Source organism: Pempheris klunzingeri, unplaced genomic scaffold (assembly GCF_042242105.1).
Source record: "Pempheris klunzingeri isolate RE-2024b unplaced genomic scaffold, fPemKlu1.hap1 Scaffold_63, whole genome shotgun sequence".
Taxonomy (NCBI): Eukaryota; Metazoa; Chordata; class Actinopteri; order Acropomatiformes; family Pempheridae; genus Pempheris; species Pempheris klunzingeri.
This window is the reverse complement of record NW_027254967.1, coordinates 114336-138612: the sequence shown is the minus strand read 5'-3', so window position 1 is coordinate 138612 and position 24277 is coordinate 114336. Positions and strand designations below refer to the sequence as shown.

The 24277-nt window shown below is 41.9% G+C and overlaps 2 protein-coding genes across 2 annotated transcripts; one reads left to right on the top strand and one right to left on the bottom strand.

The window, feature by feature from the left end:
- Window positions 1-680: 680 nt before the first annotated feature.
- LOC139224833 (transmembrane protein 59-like) lies at window positions 681-11947 on the bottom strand. The gene is made up of 8 exons (XM_070856143.1): window positions 11730-11947; window positions 10316-10421; window positions 9267-9361; window positions 8964-9116; window positions 3639-3744; window positions 3426-3540; window positions 2772-2889; window positions 681-2284 (listed from the first exon to the last, which is right to left on the bottom strand). Exons 1-8 carry the CDS (start codon window positions 11892-11894, stop codon window positions 2126-2128), a joined length of 1017 nt encoding a protein of 338 aa, XP_070712244.1. The 5' UTR covers window positions 11895-11947; the 3' UTR covers window positions 681-2125.
- A 1971-nt stretch (window positions 11948-13918) lies between these two features.
- On the top strand, window positions 13919-22927 carry LOC139224831 (cytokine receptor-like factor 1). Its single transcript, XM_070856140.1, has 8 exons — window positions 13919-13979; window positions 15896-16174; window positions 16782-16911; window positions 17114-17286; window positions 19435-19592; window positions 20635-20803; window positions 22301-22516; window positions 22923-22927. The coding sequence occupies exons 1-8, from the start codon at window positions 13919-13921 to the stop codon at window positions 22925-22927; spliced, it is 1191 nt and encodes a 396-aa protein (XP_070712241.1).
- The last annotated feature ends 1350 nt before the right edge of the window (window positions 22928-24277 follow it).

Sequence of the window (24277 nt, the reverse complement as noted above, 5' to 3'; positions counted from 1 at the left end):
AAGTGAAAAATCTGCACTTCATATGTGGATGTACATTTGGTCTGGGACTGTTTTTCATATTTACATGAGGCAAATTCTCAAACTCCAGAGAATTGGACCCTTGATGCTTTAGCACCCAATGGTGTTTTAGACAATAGGGGGCTTTCAACATTGTGGCAGAGGTTTGGTAACAGTCCATTCCCCTTTCAGCATGACAGTGCTCCCGTGCACATAATGCAAGGAGCATAAAGAAATGTTTTGTCTCAGTTTGGTGTGGAGGAACTTGAGAAGCCTGATCTCAACCGTGGTGAATACCTTTGGGATGAGTTTGGCTGCTGAGTGTGAGCCTTATCGCGCAGCATCAGTGGCCGACCTCAGTAATCTCTGCAGCCAGTGTGCTAAATCTTGTGCAAAGCTTTCTCAGAGGACTAGAAGCTGGTACAGCTGTGCACTAAAGCCTGTTGTTTCAGAGTTAGGTGTTCACACAACCAAACAAAAGTGTAATGTTCTGGTGTCCACATACTTTCATATTCATATTTTAGGATTTGTTAGGATTTATCAAATATCTGTCCTGCTATTATACTGGCCACAATTATTTGATTTTATTTTGGTCATCTTTATTTTTGCAGTGCAGATGAAAGAAAACATGTAAATCTCTGTCATTTATTTACAATGAAAACACTTTATTTCATCATGTTCATCATGTAAGTATCATTTCATTGAAAATAAACAGACCAGTAAAAAGGAAACAATACAGTTTTGAAATTCATATCACATCCCTTGTGATATACCTTCAGTTTGAACCAGCACAGATATTGATTGAATGGCTTTTTAATTTAAGAATCCTTCCTTTTAAATCATGAGGATATTGTCATTCATCATTACACATTCTATTCAAGGTTTACGGTAAATAGTAACACAAAAAGTCACAAGTCTACAGCAGAGTCTTGGCGGGCGGTTAAGATAAACTATCAAAGCGTCACTTGCATGCACGGTTTATTGTCTACATAGCCTGGATGAAAAGAGAGCGTTACGGAACATCAAAAGCACTGAGAGGAAAACAAAATCTTCTCTAAGACTGTGCAACTCTGTTCAGTAACAAAGGTCTATGTTAAAAGCTTTGCATTACACATTGTTACAGAGGTTATCCTTCAGTGTGTGCTCCTAGGACATACAAAATAGCCAGCTATTAGAAAGCACATGGCACATATAACAGCTAAGATCTCTTGAAGTGATATAAGCAAGAATATGCTAATAATAATCATAATAATAATAATAATACAGTAATAGGTGCATTCTTCCCTCTATGTGTCTGTTTCAAATCTCTGATATTTTACATACAGAGCAATTACATTTGTGTGATGAATTAACTGTACATGGCACTTCAATAACACTATTTTACATGACAACTCGTGTGTTGATGATTCTGAATTAAATAGACGAGAAAATAAATAAAGGTTTTATTTTTGCTTGTTCTCAGACAGAGCGTTCCAGTTTTTTTAAAATCCGGTTGCAGTTTTGAATCTACCAGTCTTCAGTGTTTCTTCCCCAGAAATGCAAACTGTGACCTACAGTATCTGCTTCCTGCAGTGCCAACAAGAGCGCTCTCAGTCTTTATCCCACCTTCCATTCATCTTCCTTCCCGCTCTCTCACTTTTTTTTTACACTTTTTTTTTTCCCTCAGCTCTCAGCAACCCATTAATTAACACAAACTCTCTGTGAGAACGAGGCAAAATTGAATCTAAAATGAATCTCAGCGTTTGTCTTCTCTCGTCCACGCTAGACATGAAAAATGATATGAAAGCTCTCAGCTGTAATCCATCCCGTCTGCTCGGCTCTGAGACAAGAGCACTGACTTCATCAACGAGCAGGCCGGCCATTAAGGATAATCTGAGGATCGACTTGAAGAAATCTGGACTGTACAAGGAAATGAAGTGCTATCAGACCAACAAGATCAAGCTAGATGGTTCAGTATGGTAATTTGAAATGACTGGAGGGTGCCATGCTCTTAAAAATATGTTTTAAAAAATTCTGGTGACTGAGTGAGTCCCGTGATGCGTTTGTTTCACCCCTCTCACAGACGGGCCAAGGATTTCAGACATGGTTACCCTGGGAAACAAGACAGCAGCTCTCCCATTGGTCCTTTCTAAACGCAGGTTTTGTTGAGGTCAACTTTCACCGGCAGCGGTCCTGCCTCCTGGCTCTCCTCTGATTGTTTCACCGTGACAGCGATCACAGGACTCAGGTGGTACGGGTTGACTTTGTGGGCATTATCCAGAAACTCTTTATCTCCGTTGATACTCAGCTGAAAAGACGAAACAAGTGATAACAGTGAGGAAACAGGCACCGCGTTCACTTGCACACACCTCCACCTACTTCTACCTCGACTTCACTTTTACACTCAGTTAGATTTTTCACAAACACCAAACTTGGAATGAAAAAAGGAAAAAAATGTACAAGCTGACAGTTCTTGTAATAATTAAATGGAGTGTTTTAATTTAAAAGATCCTTTTTAAGGATGATTTAAACAAGGTGACTCAGGATGCATAAATCTCGCTTTGACGATGTGTGTCATTCAAATAAGAGACTGCAGATGGAAAACACCCTCAAATGGATACAAAAGGATTAAATCAAGTGGAAGGGAAAGCCATGACACGGCAGCACACTAGCTGTTGTGGATGTGAAACGCTGATAAGAAACAGATTTTACAATAATCTTTACTTTGCCTCCACAGCAAAACTACTAGTTGTGTCCACTGGTTGAGGAATGTATAATGAAGTGAAGGTGTGTACCTGAGTCTTGATGTGCTGCTCTGGTGCGGTGACGAGGCTGGCACAGCTGAGCCACAACATGACCATGATGGACAGGAAGAGACAGGCCGCTAAAATCCACCGTGGAAGGCCTGAACGTCTGGAGACCGAAGGAGGAGGCAAGAGTTAGGGGATGAGACTGAAGAGGGCTAGAAATGCAGAGAAACTAAACACGAAGGCGCCGACAATTAGAGCTAGCCAAATAATGGGAACAAAATGTTTTTTCAAGCATGCAAAACTGTTTTAGGTCTTTTCTTTTTGTGTGCGTGTGTTTTCCTACTCTACATGCAGCTATTAGTTTAATTCATGTCAGTATGGTATTCAAATTAGCTTCCACAGATGGAAAACATTTAGTTAGATAATCCATCTCTGTGGATGCCTCTAAATCCTTGTCTACCTTTGTTTTTGCCAAAATACCTTTGTTTTAGCCAAAGTTAAATAGCATCACAGAGTAATGCAGCAGAGTGCTGTTTTGAAAAGCATACATTGCACCATGATATCATTTAACAGTATTAAAAGATACGATTTGCTTGTTGCCTGTAAGGAAGAAAGTCAGACAAAAAAAACTTGATTGGCAGTAATATCAAGTATATCATGAGGGGAAGACATTTGTTCTCTCGTTTAACTCCAGCTCACCTTGACATGCAGCCGAGGAAGTCGTGCTCAGCCGTGGGGTCGTCCGTGTGCTGGACAGGGTGCTTTCCTTTGCCTCCTGCTTTGGATGCCCCCCTCTCGCCATGTCCCCTCACACCTGCCGAACAACACAGTGAAAAAAAAAAAAAAAAAAAGCCTAACAAGGACAAATGTGTGCATGTACAGTATGTGTGTGTGTTGTGTTTATGTTCTCACCATGGGGTCTCTGGGTGTGAGAGTGGACCTGTGGCCAGGGTTTGTCCGCCACGCTGGATCGAGGAGCTTGCAGCTCGGGCAGAGAGTACTCCATCTCTGGTTGGCTCTGAGGAGAAAAAACAACAATGCAGATACTCAGCCACTATGGCAGCAATTCTACCAGAGTAATTCACCAGCAGATGTGACAGGAAAGGGTCTGTTTAAAACTCTGAGGTCAGACCACAGAGGAGCTCTGACTAAGAATAGTTGGCTGGGATGCTGGAATGAGCAACACTAGAGAAACACTACAGGAGATGAATCAAACATGAGAATTGGAAGGAGAGACAACCTGAACACTTAATTTTTACATTACAAAATATAACTCGACTATATCTAACTTAAGGAAATACACTTATTCTTGTTCTCCTGCTGAGATTTAGATCAGAAGACCAATAACTGAAGCCTGAGATGATTAGCCTAGTTTGGCATGAAGACTAGATTCAGGGGGAAAGAGCTGGCCTGACATCAGAAAGTAAAAATAACAAGCTGCCTTTTCGTTGTTGGCTTTTGAGATGCTAGTAGGTAGATTTTGATACATTACATTACATACAACAGGATAGACTAATGTGCTGTTGATTCTCTGACACATTAAAATGAATATACAGTAGACAAGAGGGTATGGTATAAAAGGCAGAGTCCTGCAGTTTATTTTTTGTCATTTTGCCACCATATGAATCTGAACTCACTCCTCTGTTCAGTGAAAAGAAAAGTCTCTGGGATCATAATCTGAACACTAGAAGAATGATAACTGTTATATCTCATTTTAAGCATTCAATATGTTGTATAACTTAATCAGACTGCCTTGAAACTAATGATTTCCATCCTTTGTTCATGCTCGCTCAATATGTCTGGGTGTCTCTCACAGTATCTTTCACACGCACCGCAGTCAGTTCAGGAAAACCACTTGAACTGGGACTGAACTGAAAAATGGCTTTTTAAAACAACTGCTACACACATACGCGCAGCCTGCTGTCAGTATTCGCACTGTTGTGTGTTTCATTATGTGCACAGAGTTTCTGGTTCCCCTGGAGAACTCATTAAAAGAGGATTTTGGTTCCCCACTGCTGACCCTCCCTCCACTACAACAGCAGCTGTAGTCGGTTGTAACAGTACTATTGCTGGCATCAGCAACAACACACACACACACACACACACACACACGTAGAGCAGTACAACATATCCCACTGCAGTAACCTCCCAGTATTTATCGATTCTGACACTAAGTGGATCAATGAACTTTGAAACCTCTTGCTGTGTCTTGCATTTGGCTATAATGTGAAACCAGGTAAATTAGGCCCAGATTCATTCATTCACATTGCTTTACTTTGGAAATGATTGATCTGTTGTCCAGTGCAACAACAAAAATACTGGAGTTGACTGTGGAGACATGGCTGGTTAGTTTGCTTCCCAAAACCCTTACAATCCTTCAAACCTCCTCTGTTGAAGAAGTTATTTCACAACTGGGTTTATTACCCCTAGCGAGCAATGTTTTCTGACAGAGTGCATTGAAACCAGATGCGGCGTCAGTGTAAAGGTTTGGGGAAACGAGGGTAGATGTGAGGGGATATGATTCTCATTGCCTGCAGACTGAGGGGATCTAACCATCAGAACGAGCGGAGCCCAATCTGCATCTGTCACGCATTATGAGAGAAAATTCAAAAGGTGCCCTGGCTTATAGAAAGAGAGGAGGTTTGAGAGTCCAGAAGCATCTCAGCCACAAAGAGACAGGGTGTCACGTTGAGCAGTGGTGGATACGATTGGACAGAATCTCACTTATCTTATTAAGTTGGAATCTATTTTTTGTTGTTTTTGAGGGTCAACAAATGCATGTAAACATGTAACGTAAAAGACTGATCTTAACACAAATACTGCATTGGGTCAATGTGGATCATATCAAACGCCTCTTACATATTTGTGCCACCGTACGGAGGACAGAAATGGTCCATTTGGCAAACATGAAGAGTAAATTGGATTTATGGTGTCAAAATTATGGCCTGGAATCTGGAATCTGGATTACAGCACCCCCATGTGGACAATTAAGGCCACTTCTTATATTTCCAGTAGGTGTGGATAGTCACGAAAAAGAACAAAAATATATAGGAAAAAAAACGGATGTAAAGATTTAGTACCTCAGACTGAAAGGCAAGCTCTTCAGACTTAAAGAACAAGTCTGGTGATGTTCTGTTTTTTGTCAATTGCATGAAACGATCAACACCAATAACTGATTTCCTAACAAGTATCCAGTTACTGATATTATCTTCTCATTAGAGAAAATATGTATTAATCCGCAGCTGAAAACAGTCCCCGACAAAAGCACTATTTACTTCTGCTTGATTAATGTTAGCTAAAAACTACAGTGCCCAGCTATTTTAGGAAACTACGGAGCCTTATTTAAAAATGAAGAAATATGTATTTGTGACCTATTTTATTTTAGGATTTATGTCTTTGGTAGGAACTAATGGGCTTGGGCCTGAGAGGAGCAGACATGGCATGAAGGTCAGAAAGTTTTGAGAGGCAGACTAATACATCAATTGTTTTGGTCTTCTGATGGAATTTGTTGACAATATGAAAAATAACGGATTTTAACAGCCAACCTAGACCATTATAAATAGCCTACATCACCACAAAGCAGTTTTTTGTAGGCAAATGTTTTCACTTTAATGAATGTGCTTCACACTGAGTCACATTAAGTCTGTTGTGCCTGGATCAGTAAACTAAGCTGACTTCTATTTCAAGGCAGCATCAACTCTGTTATTTCGTTAGTTCTCTCTGCTCTGCTCAGGGTGGTTGTTTCTTTAAAACTAATTCAGGCAGAATGACAAGGGAATTGTCAGGAAGAAACAGGGTAGGGACGTCGCTCTTTGTATTCAGCCTTATACCAAGTTCAATTTGTTCTGCAGGCCGGCTCGCAAGCAGAACCGCAGCTCAGAGAGAGGAAGTCTTTAGTCGACTCACTTTTGTCCCAAACGCTCTGATTTGTCAAAATAACAAGAGGGTGGTGAGAGGGGAAGGACTGAGGTAAAGGGCTGTGTTTTACCAGTATTTCCTGATAATTACAAGTTTATTTTTTCCTTCCCAGGGACAAACCTTAGTTGTGACCTAAGAGTGACTTACTCCACCCTTACAATCTAAACTAAATGCTGCCACTGACTGGTTACCGGTAGCTGTCTGCACACAACTATCATTATTATTATTATTGTTATTCTCACAACTTGAGGTCACATAAACACACACATGAGCACACACGTGGATGTATACAGAGAGCTCATTATGGGCATCCACATAATTCATATTGCCCCGCCCCTGCTGTCCCACAGTTTAGCTGAACTTTTTCTGTTGTTTCAACACTCAGAGAGTCAATCTGTCAAGTTTGTGGCGGTTTGCCAGCTGCCCACTAAACACAGGCCTGATAGTCTTCTCACAGCCCCGTGGAGCCTGGCTTCCCCCCGCCGCTCCAGCCAGCATGTCACTGCCATAAAGAGCAAACATCCATCATCAAGTCCGAAAGAAATGTTGGTAATTTCACGTTCTGTGGCTGCTGCATCTCTGTATGAGGCAGTGCCTCAGAGCCCAGTCTACACAGCCCCTTATACCTAATAGTGAATTTCAGCATATAAAGGACTCCTCTGTTATACAGAAGCCCTTCTGTGTGGGTTACGGTGCATAAATACTATCATTTCCCATTGAGGCCTTTAATTATGCAGCTAAAAATGCCATCAAAGTCACATTATCCAAATGGGAAAAACTCGGACAAAGATGCAGGTTTCTAACCAGTTTTTGAAATTTGGAGGATATGGTTGGGTAGTCTGGTGGTTAGACAGACCAAATCTTATTATAGCTGAAATGTAAAGGTGGTTTACAGCGTTGACTTTAGCAATACATTCAGGTCGACTAAAGAGCACTGTGAAAGGGTGTATTTGTGCCAAGCCTCAGAATTTACTATTTCAATAATAGAAAATGTGAGTGTTTGATCTGCATCTGGAACCAGATCAGCATGAAAATACACATGAAGCCACAGATCATCACAGACACCAGATTTCTTTTCCACTGAAATAGGTAGATGTGAAAACATTCAAAAAGTCTTTATATCAAATCCTTTAAAAAAAAATCTTAGATCTTCACCAATAATAATCACTGGCCAAACTTCATTCAAGTAAGTTCACACTTTTGGAGTTATTCAAAAAACAGACAAACCAACAGGGCTAAAATGTAACATCCTTGCGAAGGCTTGAACAATGAGTCAGCTCCTCTCAGTTCATCTTGTCAGATTCCAGAAATAACCTCTGAATATTTGTTTGTCACAGCCAGAATTTCATTCTTCAGTGCAGTCCACTCTGTTTTGAATCTTGCAGTATGTTTTCGTCCTCAGGCGAGTTTACCACATCCAGCCTTGCCAGTTATCAAAAATGCATGGTGCAGCTGAGGGCAGTGACATAATTTAAAAGGACATTTATAAACAATTAAAGTGCCAAAATGAACGGATTCAACCACCTTGTCCCTGCCCTGCTGTGTGCCCTTGCTCACTCAACCTTCACAGATCCACCGAGTCTAAAATGGGCGGTGAGTTGTTTTGGCAGCGACCCAAACTCTCCGGCACCGTAAAGCCGAGGATATATTTCACTATCTTAACAGGAAGCAGAGGTTAGCTCAACTAATAATCTACAAAGGTCTATTGGCTAGCTTTTAACCTCCAACTGAAAACATACAACATGTAAAAGCTTTGTAGCTATCAATTTAATAAATTCCCTTTCCACCATTATGACTCATTGGGCCATAATACAGCATATGAGGATATTTCATTTATGGATGTTTCACGTTCATTTGTCTTTAAGATCCAACTCTGTTGTCAGCACAGACACTCAGAATGATGCGGGGAAATTTTGCAAGTGCAGAGATCACCTGCAGCCTATTTTGTTTTTTCTTTTTCAGCTCAGCCAAAGGAACCATTGCTGCTCCAACTACATTGTTTTTCTGTTATGAATTATAGAACCAAACTGCTGCTGCAGCCAGAAGCACGAAAACACATCACTTCTAGAAAATTGAAAAGTTTTAGGAGCTGATTTCGATGCTGAGCTGAGATTTTGATTTAGATTTCGGTCATAAATATAGCTTTTACATGAACATTTTGTAGAATATCACTTCAAACCTTTATCTATAAACATCAAACTCACAATGGACAGATCAGAGATAAATGCTTCATGTGAAGCAAAAGCGTGATTACTATTGAGTGCCCTGACATTCAAAGCCTGCCTGTTGTGGGAAAAAAAACACCTTGGTGGGTCTTACCTGAAAAACCACAACCTTGCCGTCGTCAGCCTGCAGGTAGAAGGTCCAGGTGGAGGAGATGAAGCTCTGGGCAGAGCTGACGATGTCGTTACACCAACTGGACACAGCCTCCATCACAGAGGGGGGCTTAGGGCGGAGAGTCATGGCTTTGAGCTGCGGTCGAAAGAGCAGCATGTACTTCAGCATATGTACAGTCTGCTAATTCCACATTAATATTTTGACATCCTTAGTCACTTTGGCCATTATACCTGCATTTGCAGTGTTTGTGTGTGCAGCCATTGACTGCAGAGTGGCCTTACTCACCTTCCTCCTCTTGATCTCAGGTTCAGAGGGTTGGCTGGCACAGCCAGTGCTGCAGGCCTCCTGCTCCAGCAGCTTGATATATGCCTCCTGGCAGGCTGGAGAGAGAAAGAGAGAGAGAAAGAGAGAGAGAGAGAGAGAGAGTGGGGGGGGGACAGTTGTGAAGCATGAAAGAAGAGGCATCATGGTAAAAAAGGAAGGGGGGACAGAGAGCAAATAGAGAAGTGAAAAGGGAATAAAGAGTGGGTTTGGAGCACTATGGTTTGGGTGGAAGAAATAAACACAGGCTGTTCATGTGGGAAGAAAGATAAAGATGCAAGGGAGATGTATTTGTTGGCCCCTGAGGAGACAATTCACTCCACGTTGCTGTTATTGAAACAGGGGGCGACTGGGCTTCTGCTGTCTGGATGGCAAATCACATCATTGATTTCCAATACAGCAGTTCAAACAGGGCGAACAGCCTCAAACACCCAGAAAATACCCACTGAGCCTGCCTGCTTTTAGGAAACAATACAATATTTAGCAGAGCTGTGTTCAACATTTGGATGTTTTTAAGAGTCTGCACCAGTGCTGGAAATCCATGTGAACAGAATTTAGCTGCTGTCTGCTTTTGCCTTGCAAACCTAGAGTTTACATATCTTCTTGAATCCACCAGACGTGACCTTGCTGCAGTACATTCAATCCAACTTCTTCCAAAAGGATACCAGAGTATATTACTTTTAGGTAAAAAGAGTGAATGGTTGACATTTATTTTCCTCTTTTGATATAAGGACAAAAGGAGCCCTCTCCTTGAAGGTTTCATGACACAAGTCAAGTAGAAATGACTGGAACCAGAAGTTGAACCTGCACTTTCTGACGCTCTAAAGTGGACCTGGGTTCACATTAATGATACTGACTATATGAGGATTTTATTGCTATGAGGATTTGCTCCACTGCCATTCATTTTGACACCATATATTAAGGACTGAGGCCTCCACCCCTTAAACAGTGAGACTCTAAGACCAACAAACTCATTCGAACAGTCCCACGGGCAGACTGACACGCTGACTCACCTCCCTGACACTCCTCCCTGCTGGTATTGAAGCCGGCGTTGCCATTGACAAACTGGCAGATGGAGTAGAGGCGACAGCCACGGTGACAGGCGTTCATTATGGAGTCCTACCATCCAAAGAGAGAGAGAGAGAGAGAGAGAGAGAGAGGAAGAGAGGGAGGGATACAAAATTAGAGATGTCTCCTGCACTCTTGGATAAACTCAATATAACCTTGTTGGAAAGATGTGACAGAGATGGGTTGTGGCATCCCTTAATGACACGGTGTCACTGTTGTATTATGGCCTGTCATAAACAGTTGATAAGAACTGCAAAGGAAAAGCAGTGATAATGGGCCAGTTGCATACAAGTTATGCAAGAAAAAGGAAGATGCACATTGCTGCACCCCCCTCTTGTCATAATGCATTCACTCTCTGTAATGAGCAAACGGCGCCCTCTGGTGGCATCTCTGGGAACAGGAGAGACAAAGAGCACGAACGGTTTTATTACAGCCTTGCGCTTGTCATCATCTTCACTGCGCGTCCCTGTTTATTCACAGGGAGCAGAGAGGGGTGTTTATCCCAAACCATGAAACCTTCTAGTTTTAAAGACGACTGCTCATCCACAGTATGAAAGCCCTAAAACTCGACACATCTGCACGGGCCGCTCGTTTTCAATCTGTATCTTCAAACCAGGTGACTGTGATCCGCTCTGCAGCTCTGCTCCTGCTGCCCTGCAGGATGCCCGAACCACACCTGAAGGCAGCAGCAAAGGAAAAGGAGGAGGAGGAGGAGGGGGGGGGGGGAGTGTGTGTGTGTGTGTGTGTGTGTGTGTGTGTGTGTGGAAATCTAGGCAAGGCTCTAACCCACAGAAACTCCTGGAGAAATTCACAGCCACCGTCCCGCTAGGATCCCGCCTGGCCTCGTCTGCACAGGGAGACGCTGTGTGAGCTGTCCATAAATAAGGATGATTGTTTCATGGCTCACAACAGTCTCAGTGGTCCTCCACAGCCTGCGCGACGCCCGGCCTGCCCGATTTTAAGTGAGGATTCAGAAATAATCATTCGTAAGCGCAGTCTAACGCAAGCACAGCGGAGACGAGCAGACTGGCTGCAGTTCACTTCTTGGACGAGTCTTTAAGGAGCAGAAGAAAATGGGCTGCATCCATTTTTCGGCCTAATTGTGCGTCCGACAGGATGCAGCGAGCAGACGGAGAGCGAGCACCGTGCCTGTCATTACGCACAGACCCAAACATACATTTATTCTACATCATTCACGTAAAGATAGAAGCTTTTGTCGCAGCCAAACATATAATGTTAGTGTGTGTGTCGCTGCTGACGCTGAAATGTCGGACGGCAGGATGCAGCTGTCAGCTCGCTGCTGATAATGCGCTTTCTGCAGACACAGCCTACGCTACAGCACACACAGGCATAACTTACTTTAGCGGGGCTTTTGTTTTTGATGGTGAGCTGGCATTGCTTTTTGCAGTAATTGATGTCGCCCAGCTGGTTGTCGAACAGGTCCGAGGACGCCGCGGCGAGCCCGGCAAGAAGCACCGAGAGCAGGGCCGACAAGCCGCACATCCTGCCGCCGAGCCGGAGCATCTCAAAGCCTGGAGGAGAGGAGCGGAGGGTCGAGCTTCAAGCAGCACTGAGCTCCCTTTGTGGCGGATGATGCTGCTGCCTCAGCCCGGGTCCTGTCTGCTCCGCTGATCTGCTTCTGCTCGTGGCGTCACGCGCATCATCATCATCATCATCATCATCATCACGCACAAGCTGCCCCCCCAAACACACACACACACACACACAACCTGCAGAGCAGCCTTCACCGCAGTGCACAAAGTGGCGGTGGTGACATTCATAAGAATGTGCAGATAGTTGATTGAGGCCGAGCTGCGGGTGGCAGATGTCCGGACAGATGGTTTGTTGAACTATTGGAGGTTTACGCACAATCAATGTCACAATTATCAGTTGAATGCAGTGATCCTGCTGCCACACATGTGGGCCAAAGCTGAGCAGAGAGCCAGCAGCTGATAAAACTGTATGTAGAGTCACCCTGCATGGACAAAAAAAAAAAAAACATTTTTACAAAATGTGTAGAAGAAAATCATTCAAATGAAATGAAAAAGAGAATCTAAGACAAAGACACAAATGGACTGTATTACAATATAATACAAAATATGACACTGGGACACACACACACACACACACACACACACACACACACACACACACACACATATATATATATATATATATATATATATATATATATATATATATATATATATATATATATATATATATGAGTATGTCTATATACATGTACAGAAACAGAAACAGCAGTTTGTGACTGGGCTAATTTTGATGATCCTGTTGGCCTCCTTCCTGCTCCGCTGGGTGTGGAGGTGGATGGTTTTCACCACCCTCTGTACAGCCTTGATTGTTCTCTGTTAGTGTGTTGTCATTGTTTCCTCGCTCATAAAGTGCTAAGAAAAGAATAGAAATCAAAGTGACAGTGATGATTGTCATTATGAGTACTGTGAACATTACATGGATGTTGTACAGTATATATATTATAATGGTTAAACATAAACTGGAAGCTGTCAGCAGCAGAAAAGCAGAAATAGGCCACAACAGTGCCAACATCCTCAGTTATAAGAGTTATAACATTCAACTTAAGGCAAACTGCACTTAAAGTGGACTACCAAAAGTAAAAGCCCTCATTATGCAGAAAATCAGATTATTAGATATCACTGGAGCAGTGTTATTGATTAATGTAACAGCAATTTGATGTTGTAGCTGACGTGGAGCTAATTTTCATGAATGCATATACTGTTATGTAACAGTGCGCATTCATTTAAAACTAGTCAATCTACTTCTTCAACAGAAATAATTTATGTCGCATATTTACATGTAAAATCTTAATGTAACTGCAGCAGAGGTAGTAATTTAATGAAGTGGAGTATAAAGTAGCACAAAATGGAACTATTCAAGTCAAGTGAAAGTACTTTAGAATTGCTTTCAAGTACTGTACTTGCAAATGCACTTAGCTACATAACACTGCCTTATTGTATTGTATTGTGTTATATTAAATTATATTATATTATAAGAGAAAATATCTTTATTCGACTCTGACCATTAAGCTTAAATCATCAAAAAGTACAAAAGTGTTCTCATGAGTGCAAAATACACTGATACACTGTCTGCCTCAACTGAGGCAGGTGAGGAAAGTACAGCAAGTGTGTAACGTTGAATTCAAATTTTGTCTTACCATGACTTTCTGTGTGTGTGTGAGTGAGTGTTGTGTGCTGTGGGTGTGTGTCAGGGAGGGGACAAATTGGGGAGCACTAATGACTGGAAAACAGGGGAGGAGCAAACATGAACCTGAGTGTCTCAGCAGCAGCAGCAGCAGCAGCAGGCGCACAGTGGAGTTTAAAAGCAGAGCAGACCTCATGTTTCAGTCACTTTGGTCTCCTGACTTTCACTGAAGACCAACATTTGATCTGAGAGGAGTGAAGCAGCACCGTTCCTCCTGCATCTTCTCACTTCTGTCTGCTCTCCACATCCTGGAAAACAAGACAGGGCAGAGAGGGAGGAACATGAGCAGAAATCCAGCTGAGAGAACCATGGTTTCCTTCACGGTTCTCCTCTTCCTGTTGGTTCCACATGTGTTTCTGTCCTCGGCACGTAAGTACCAAACTTCTGACAGACAGACAGACAGACAGACATCACAGTATAGTGATATATCAATATAGTGCATTTTTGTGGAAAGTGTTCATAGATACAATTATCAAATGGAAATGTCTTTTTTTTGTCTAATGATGTGAATTAAATACCTGCCAAATTAAGAACTAAAGTGTTTGCAGAAATCACAGAAAACTTACAATCTGACTAGTTGATTTTAGGTGAGAGTTTATAAAATCTATTATATATTTGTTTTAGCTCATACATTTCTGACAACAATTCCTATATCTACCAACAGCTTGAATAAAATCTCAGTTGACAAAGATAATATGATAATTAATAATATGCTTATTTATTTGTTGAGTATTATAGCCTTTTGATTAGATTGCACTGTACCCAACTAATAATGTACTCTCAGCAATAACACAAATTACAGCCTAATGGTTTCAGATGCAGAGACGCCACATTATTATGAGAGTAATCATTAGATGTGATTGTGTAGCTAATGTTGGATTAGACTGAGAACAAGACTTATTAGACGTGGCGGTGATCAAGCTGATGAGACGGATTGAAATATACAGTGTTGCATGAAGGAAATGCAGGCTGACAATATTAGTTATTACTGTGCAGAGATTTATCATCATAAGACTGAGAAAATGATCTGCAAGTAGCTTCTTTTTACGTGTGATAAAAAAAACACTCTAAGCACATGTATGTTTATTTTTGTCATGTATATTTCATACATAACATTATGTCTGATGTTGAATCCAACTCACTGAGGGCCAAAGGTGAAAGCCCTCGTCCTTCTTACACTTTTAAGTTTGTTCATTTTTCTTCATATTAAACGTCACTGAATACAGTGAGGCTGGAAACAGCGCAGTGGCACATATGTTGGAAAGCTTGTCCACCGCCCACCTGGAGCACGGTTAATAAAACTCTGCACGTTAACCCTCGTATCTCTGTGAGGAAGGAGCCCAGTGGTAACATTCAGACAGGGAGCCGAGGGGCTCTCATGGAAATCAATCATGAAGGTAAACTTTAAGTCCAAGAGGAGTCGTGGTATGGAAAAGCGTTCAGGGACTTTACCAACTAACCGGTGTGACCTCTCTGACTGATCTTACAGAGGCTCCATAAATCCATTTCATCACTGGGTCATAAATATGTGCTGAGCTCCTGCTCTGTTGTGGAGCAGTGCTGCTGCTACTGCTGCTACTCTTCCTCCTCACACAAACAAAGTTTTCTTAGAGTTGGCAAGAAGTCACTTAAATCAAACTGCACAGACTAACCCAAGCCTAATGCATTTTACTGAGGGTCAAATCAGTGAAAGTTAATGGCTGAGAGGGAGCTAAAACCTAGAATGTACATGAAAATGGTCTTTTTGGGAAAACATGAACATATTTTGTAGCTTTGGTGACTATCACATTTTTGTTTATAGTACCCTCAGAAATATGTATAAACTAATTCACATCTGGTGAACGTAACATAGAAGGTGTAATAGGTGCATAGCAGAATAAAATCTTACTAAAACGTAATGGACCTCTGCACAATGTCAGCACTAAATTTACTGAAGAAGCTGTGAAAAAGGTGAAATCACAGGATCAACGGCAACAAATTTACATTCAACAATCAGTCAAATTAGTGTTCAAACAATTATCAAACATGTAGTCATTAAAGAGACATAATCATAATGAAGTAGCTGATCATTTAGGTCATTCAACAAACAAAAAATCCAACACATTTGCAGGTTCCAGTGTCTTAAATGTGGTGGATGTGCAGCGTTTCCTAGTTTTATGTTTTTGTAAAGTAATTTCTAAGTATTTTGGGCATTTGGTCGAATCAAATGAGTATTTTGAAGTCTCAGAACTTGTGATGGATAATGACATGATGTGTGTGTGTGTGTGTGTGTGTCCACCACCCAGACGTAGCAGTGATCTCCCCTCAGGATCCCGTCCTTCTTATTGGCTCCAGTCTGACAGCCACGTGCACGTTGCCCCCTGAGCTCGGCGTCCACGCCAGCACGCTGTACTGGACGCTAAACGGGATGTGTCTGCCCAGCAGCACCTACAGCGTGCTGAGTCCTGACACCCTAAGCGTCACCCTTCACACCCTCAACGGCTCCCAGCAGCAGACTGGAGACAACCTGGTGTGTCACGGAGCAGATGGCCACGTCCTGGCCGGCTCATGTCTCTATGTGGGCAGTAAGTCCTGTCTGTGCAGACGTCTCAGTGAGAGAGTGGATTAATGAGATTTCCTCTCTGGGGGATGTTTTCTGTGCTACTGTCAATATACAAGGACACACAAACCCTGTGAATGAATATGCTGTAAAGGCCTGTGGATTAATAACAAATTTTACATTTATTTAGATTCCTATAGTCAATGAAGATACGGTGGGATTTCATAAAATAAGAAATCTTAAAAGGTTGCCATACAGGTAAAAAGATACAGTTAAAAGTTCTGCACAACAAGTATCTATTTGGCTGGATCTTGATATCAAAAGCTTATGAAACCTCACACACAAAAACGCTTTTTTTATGCTTTTTATTTTTAGTTCCACATAAAAGCCTTTTTGATTGTAGTTTGTTGTATAACTAATCTTTTTTTTCAATGCATTGGCTTCATGGTGTTTCACATGATTGGAAAGGAAACTGACCGCATGCTGCTTTCTATCTCTTAAATTTCAGAATTCAATTCAAATGAAATAGCTTCGCTGTATAGTATTTTATTGACTTCACTCTTTGCCCCACTTTGTTTACATGGGTTGTTTGCCTCTTGTCTCTTTTTAAAATGTGTTTCTTTTCTGTCTAGTGCCTCCAGAAAAGCCGGTGAACTTAACATGTTGGTCCCGCAACGCGAAGGACCTGAGCTGCAGGTGGAGCCCTGGGGGGCGGGGTGAGACCCACATCCCAACCAAATACACCCTCAAGTACAAATTGAGGTGAGCGCCCCAGACCTGCTGCAGCTCACAGGTGATCACCTCGTCCAACACCACTCAGGTAGACCAGTGCCGCGCACAGTTAATCATGTGCAGCACACACTGCACTCAGAGGCTGCACTGTGTTTGTTGTGCTTGTTCACACACTGTTAAAAACAGTCAGTCTGCCTTTTTAGGAGCAAACCTTTGCTGTGTGTCCGTCCAGGTGGTACGGCAGGGAGAAGGAGTGTGAGAGTTACAGCACAGGGAAGCAGCGTTACTCCTGCCACATCCCCCGCAACCTCGCCCTCTTCACCCCCTATGAGATCTGGGTGGAAGCAGCCAATCAGCTGGGCTCTGCCACCTCTGACATCACCACCCTGGACATCCTCGATGTAGGTGGGTACGCAAATGAGGCCAATCAACACAACAATTTCATTTTCTGTCCTGTAATGTTCTTTCCTTTCCTTTCTTTTCTTTTCCTCTCCTCTCCTCTCCTCTCCTCTCCTCTCCTCTCCTCTCCTCTCCTCTCCTCTCCTCTCCTCTCCTCTCTCCTCTATAACAGCATTCAGTTCAGTTTCAGGCTGCAACTCTCAAACTCAAACTGTTTTGCTGTAAAAGTTAACCACCACTCAGGTAAAGGCTTCACAAGCTTCTCAACAAGAAAATTTAGGTTGTGATGTACGAGCAGCAGCAGATATTTCTCCGGCTCTAATACAATAGTGCAGTGTTCTGGCCTCCAGTGAGCGCCACATTCAGAGAGCTGGGTATATTGGCCATGACTGAGCATCCTCTCCCTCCATTCATCCTCGCTGCACACCGAGGACAGATAACTTGGAGCTGCAAGTGGGTTGAAAGAGAAGGAGGGGCATCACCATATGTATGATGCACAGCACTGCGTCAATAAACTCGGAGAGTATTTGTTCTGGCTACGTTTTTGCCTCTCTCTCCCTTGATCTGAAAGCAATAGAGCAAATAAAGCACATCAACTTAAAAACAACATCACATAGCAGAAGGGAGGTCTTCCCGAAGCAGCAGGAAACTCTTTTACAAGACATTTAATAAATTCCTCTCTTTGTCTCTCGTGCTGCCGTCCCTCCATCCTTTAAAGCACTTGATTTGTTTGCTGCCTTTATTGCAGTACGTAAAATGTTTTGTTTAATACTGGCACACTCTCTACAGGAAGAACAGAGTGACCTGAACCAAAGTCTGCCAGACAGTCTGTAGAGGACCTTTTTATGTCAACTTCTGTACATGTAGATGTTCAAAGGTGATGGATCTCTGGAAAATACTTATTGACTTTATTTGTATTTCTTTTGCTCACAGCTTACAAGTATTTACTCTGTGTAAGCATGTTTGCTCGTATTGATTTACAGTATGTCAAGACTATTCACGTGCACAAGCTTTATACAGTAGAATAGCATGAATGGTTTGACAGTGTGGTAAAGAAGATCAGAAGAAAAAATATTTTAGTGTTTCTTTGTACTTTAAAGTGTTACTGGTTAAAATCAAAGCAGCACTGTTAAAGCTATCTGGACCTTTAGTCTCCAGAATGCGTCAAAATAAAAAAAAAACACTAGAGCCTACACTTCCCATAATTCAACTGGATCACATCTTTCATTTGAGCCTCCTCGCCTGATAAATGCTGAAAGTTTTTAAAACTGCTTGTCCTACTTTGTGATACAGACATTATTGGCAGAAAGCCATTTTAAGGCATGAAACAATAAATATGTATTTATTTGAATAATACAGAGCTGCAGTTCCTATTAATAAGGAGAGCAATACACACACACACACACATACATACATTCAGGTGTGTGCTTATTTATGGCCCCTGGTTGTTGTTTCTATATTGGCTTCATGTATCCTCAAACTGTCAGTAAGCACTTCTTCTTCTTCTTCTTCTTCTATATCCTATAAAAGGATTTATGTAATCAGCTGTTTTATTCATTTCTTACTAGTACTTTGTCTCTCCCTCTCTCTCTTGTTGTTTGTAGTTTTTGTTTGTTTGTAATTATTTTTCCTCAATATTCTACAACCTCAGAATCACTATTGTGTATAATTTCTTCATATGTAAATCTAAAGAAACAAAACTGTATAGTAGAATCACAATTTACCTTCATTTGTTCTTTTAAAAGGATCCGGCTTGACTTACATTACATGTAATTATTGTCTTCATAACTTCCACTACAATTCTGGCATAAAGGATTTCCATTGCTATTTTCGTTATAGGTTTCACTGACTGACCTTCTTTGTTCATTGCTTTCAGGTCAGTCAGAGAGAAGAGCTGAAAGACTTGATAATACTGATGATTATTGTCTCACTTTGTTGCACTTTCTTTCAGGAATTCATCTGTACAATTTGTACAAAAACATTAAAAAACTTAATTAAATATAAGTCTTAGTCGGCTTGGTACCCACAATACTCTCTGTTGGTTTCATGTTTCTCTCTGGAGGTCATTCAGACCTCATGCTTCCTGTACCATTGCCCCACATATGCTACATCTGCTGTATCTAAACTTTTTAACACGTGTCCTTGTCCATGCAGTGACCACTGACCCTCCTGCCAACGTGCAGGTGAGTCGTGTCGGCGACCTCGAGGACCAGCTGACGGTCCGCTGGACCAGCCCCCCCGAGCTCAAGGACATCCTTTTTCAGGCCAAATATCAGATACGCTACAGACTGGAGGCCAGCACTGAATGGAAGGTGGTTCACACACTCTTACACAGACCTGCAGACTGGTATACACACACACACACACACACACACACACACACACACACAGAGTCTCTGTAGCTATGTCACGTCTGAGGCCGCTGTGGGAATATTTGAGGTGCAGCACTGACTGATCCATTAATGATGATCATAAAGGTTGCTCCTAGGACTCCTGTAAGAGCCTTGAGTGCTGCCACTGATTCTTTGCTGTTAAACTTTGAAAGCTGAGGCAGACATAGTGGAAATTGTTGTTTTTTTTGATGTTATTAACAATTTTGATGTTTCCTAAATTCTTTATATTAACGTTTAACAGACAATAAGTGATTAATCAGATAAACAGAGAATAATATCAATGTTGCTTATAGAGCCAGTACAAAGTACACAAACAATATGAAGCAGCAAAGTACAGTGTTAACTAACACTTGAGTTAAATTACCACATGAGACAGAGGTCAGGCTGTGGCTCTGTGCTCCTCTCCACAGTGGACCATCTCTGTGTCAGAGGCTGTAGTTAGACAGAGCTCTCCACCCTGAACAGTACGGACGACATCATGAGGCAAATCTAACATTTCCAAACGCTCAGGGGACAAACCCACCAACGCTGGTCTGTCACAGGAAAGTTTAGGATGGAGACGTCCAGCTGGGAGAGACGTCTCTGAGCCACAGGAGCTGCCATGGTTACTCTGACAGCAGCTGTATAACATCCCACAAGGACACGAAGAGCCAGAGCGTTAGTTAGTTCAGTTTAGTCATCTTATTCAATTTGTATACTTTGTATAAACGCTCTATATGTAACATTAATATTGTTTGGTGTGAATTGGTCAAAAACAGTTTAGTTTACAAACATCTTTATATATAATTTAGTCTGGATTCACTGTTGAATGAGAGGATTACGTTAATGTTGAAAGCAGAACAAACAGAACAAAATTCAAAATAGAGAAAGCAAATTTTTCTATTTAGGCAATTTGAGGAAGATTTTACACTCCTACTATGATTTTAGTCCATCTTCTCCGTCATCTTGTGTCCTCTTGTAGGTGATAGATGATGTAGGAAATCAGACATCATGTCGGCTGGCAGGCCTCCGGCCTGGGACTGTCTATTTTGTTGAGGTGAGGTGCAATCCGGTGGGTATCTATGGCTCCAGGAGGGCTGGCATTTGGAGCGGCTGGAGCCACGCAGCCGCCGCCTCCACACCCAGCAGTGGTGAGTACATTGCAGAGGACTTAACACAAAAAAAAGACTAAATTATCAGGATTTTACAATTTTCAGATAATCGCAGAACATCAATAGATATTCAATCCAAAATCCTCCGAATGTTTAAAAGTATAACTGAACTCTGCCCTCTCATTGTCATGTATGTCTCAGGTCTTAAATGGTGTATAAAAGCTTCCCAAATGTCTGTGACATCTTGGCCATTCGTTCCTTCCTGATAATCCACCTTTCATTGCCAATTAAAGCAAGAAAAACAATGTAGTTATCCCTGTTTCAACATCCTGAACAAGCTGATCCAAACCGCATGTGACCCCAGAGAAACCAAACATCAATAGGCTAGATACCATGATAGAGATCTCCCAGCAGAGGATTAGAGGGAACTGCAAAGAGCCAGGGGGACATTTGATAGATTTTTGTCGTCAGCTTCAAAGATTGATCAAGTTAAAAAGCTGGTTGTCTGTCTGCGGCACACACAGGGCCTATAAAGTTTGAGTGGAAGCAGGTTTGGGAGCAGGAGGAGCAGATAATGAGTTACATTGGTCATGTGGTATTTACTCCCCAGAGGGAGGAAGTCATTATCGGGCTCTGTTGTTTGCCATAAAGACTTGATTGTGGCAGACTTATGACTTTCAGTAGCCTTTCGCCCCCAGAAAGCAAAGTCTTGTATCTCACCTCCCCAGTTCAGAGCATTGAACTGAGAAACATTTCTCTTTAGATGAAGCTGCTTACATCTCGTTTTGCAAACTTAATCAACATGAATCATCATAAATGTTCACTGACCTACTCTGTTTTTACCAGGAGCTTCTGACGTAGAGGTGAGAGATGTGCTAAATGTCTCATAATAATACACCAGAGCGTTATCTTAGTGTTCCAGACTGATATTAGAAAATGTGTTTTCTGTCCAACTAAAAAACTTTGAACTCTGATGAGTTGTGATGGGCATTAGTTATTATTTTTACATTTTATAGGCGAAACAATCATTGAATTAAGAAAAAAAAAAAATCTACAGCCAACATCCCAGTGAGGCTGTACTCAGGCGCAGTGGTGCTTTGAGCTAAATGCTACATCAGCATGCTATCACTGCTAGTAGGTTTGGGTACATATATATATATATAAAAAACAATTAAACAACTAAAACCTATGAAATTATAATAACAGTCAAATAGACCAGTTTATCAAAAGGGACAATAACAATTACTTAGACCTCTACTACATCTATTAATTGAAAGATATCTAATCAATTGTATTTTTATTCTTTTTTTCTTTTCAATTTTCTTTTTAAAAGTGTCAGAAAAAAAAGAAGAAACGTGTCTCAGTCACATCTGTGCTGACACAGCACATGTCTCAGTGCTCCACCTTGTCCTAACTATAACCTTGACGCTGCTCTCTCTCATCCTCCCTCCTCTCTTTTTACACTCACGCTCTCTCCTTTGTCTCTCACCCCTCCTCTCCCCTCCCCTCCTCTCCTCTCCTCTCCTCTCCTCCCAGCGCGGCCTCAGAGCGGCCCATGTGATCCCAGGCCCGTGGAGCAGACCTCCACCCTGCGGAGGGAACTCAAGCAGTTCATCGGCTGGGTCCGCAAGCACGCGTACGGCTGCAGCGGCATGTCAATCAAACTGTACGATCAGTGGAGGGTGTGGCTGCAGAAAACGCACAACACGCGCAACCAGGTAGGTAAGCAGACCCTCTCCCCCTCTCTCTACAGCATTATCTCTATTGAGCCACTCTCTCTCACACACACACACACACACACACACTCAGCCACTGCTGCATTGAAGTCCTGAGCTGAATTTCTGACCCTGCTTTTGTTATGCCATGTGGTCAGCATTTTTACAAACACAAAGAAGTGATTTCTCTTGAACTGGCTGGCTCTGTGGAGTCTCAGTCCGTGCTTTATGATCAGGTAAAATGTGCGGTTTTGACTTTACTGGCCCAGAAGTGGGAGCATAAAAGTAAATGTGCTCTCAGTCATGCACTCTGATTTTATTACATATTTTAATGAGGCAGAATTCTGATCTTCAGCCGATGACCACAACAAAGAGAGATGAACATGTAAATGTAATTAACAGCCCTCTGTAATGTGTTCCTTTTGTGTTTTGTTTTCTCGTAGCATGAGGAGCCCCCTTGCACAAAAATAACTCAGGCCAAATGGCGTGCAGAGGCCAGGCTTCTCCTGTGTGTTTATGTGACTTTGTGAGGAGTTCACGTCCTTCAGAGGCACATCCTCCGCCGCTCAGTCCTCGAACTCACAGAAACCATCACTCTACCTGACTCAATTAGCTCAGCAGTCTCCGGGTTTTTGTGCTTTATAGGGCACACGCCGCCTCTTGAATAATGTCTTTGTTCACAAGCCTTGACAGGTTCCCATTGATTACCTTGAGAGAAAGGTAGCAGCAGGGTTGGGGAGCGATACACAGAGAATAAGAAAGAGATGATGCAAAGAAAGACGCAGGGAAAAAGAGGAGGAGAGGAAAGTGGCAGCCAGACAGAGCAATTATCATGATGATTATAAATCACATGGTTTTTCCTGTTGAATTATCCCAGTATGAACCATCTGCTTTTGTCTTTTCAGATTCTACGAGACGATAATTCATAGCACGGCCGCTCAGCACCTCTGTGGTGTTTAATTCAAGCACAGCATCAAGAAACATAGACGAATAACTAGGCCTGAGGGTCCCAGCTGTGTGAGAGGCCCAACGCCCCGCCTGAGGGAAACTGCAGTGTTTGGTCATGCAGCCTGAACTTGAGTTTAAAGGGCCCAGGTGGAAGATAACTGAAGTGAGACAATGCAGCCTTTTTCTGCTATTTCTGCTGGCCAGATCTGTCTCTTAGATCTGTTTGCACAAACTTTCAGTTCCTCAGTAACTGCACTTTTAGTCTGGGAAAAAAAAAGTTATTGTAACAGTTTAGACTTTTTAATAAGTTAAGTAAGATAAACTTGTCCTTAATGCTGCTTTGATGTCAAATGGTACTCAAGCCTTACTGAAGCATCTAAACAGACTGGGACCAAAATGTACAGAACAACCCTAACGCTACTATTCCAGGTCAAACTTTTATTGTAATGCTTTGTTTTCTCGAGGCAAGTATGAATATGAGATCTACATTATTATGGTACTTTAAAGGATGGTTTATCTCAATATCTGTTACTGTTGTATATCATTCGTTCAGAGTGGGGCTGGTTTTAATTTATCAGCTTTCTCATGTCAAAACCCAAAGATATTCAATTTACAATGATATAAATCAGAGAAAAGCAGAATATACTCACAACTGAGAAACTGGAACCAATGAAAGTTTAGTTTTTGCTACAAAAAATGAAAAAAAAAAAGTCTATTATCAAACTTGCTGACCAGTAATTTTCCAATGATTATTAATTAATTGCTAAGTGAAAACTAATTTCGTGAAAAGGCTAATGAGCCGTTTAAATTGTCATCAGACAGTGAGCTATCTAAAATGTATCACAGATCA

Coding starts and splice junctions, on each gene's coding strand:
- LOC139224833 (XM_070856143.1), bottom strand. CDS start 11,894: ATGCTCCGGCTCGGCGGCAGGATGTGCGGCTTGTCGGCCCTGCTCTCG. Junction 2,890..3,425: donor TTCCTCGGCTGCATGTCAAG/GTGAGCTGGAGT, acceptor TTCGGTCTCCAG/ACGTTCAGGCCTTCCACGGT. Junction 2,285..2,771: donor AGCAGCACATCAAGACTCAG/GTACACACCTTC, acceptor TCGTCTTTTCAG/CTGAGTATCAACGGAGATAA.
- LOC139224831 (XM_070856140.1), top strand. CDS start 13,919: ATGGTTTCCTTCACGGTTCTCCTCTTCCTGTTGGTTCCACATGTGTTT. Junction 16,175..16,781: donor CTCATGTCTCTATGTGGGCA/GTAAGTCCTGTC, acceptor TTTTCTGTCTAG/TGCCTCCAGAAAAGCCGGTG. Junction 17,287..19,434: donor CCTGGACATCCTCGATGTAG/GTGGGTACGCAA, acceptor TTGTCCATGCAG/TGACCACTGACCCTCCTGCC.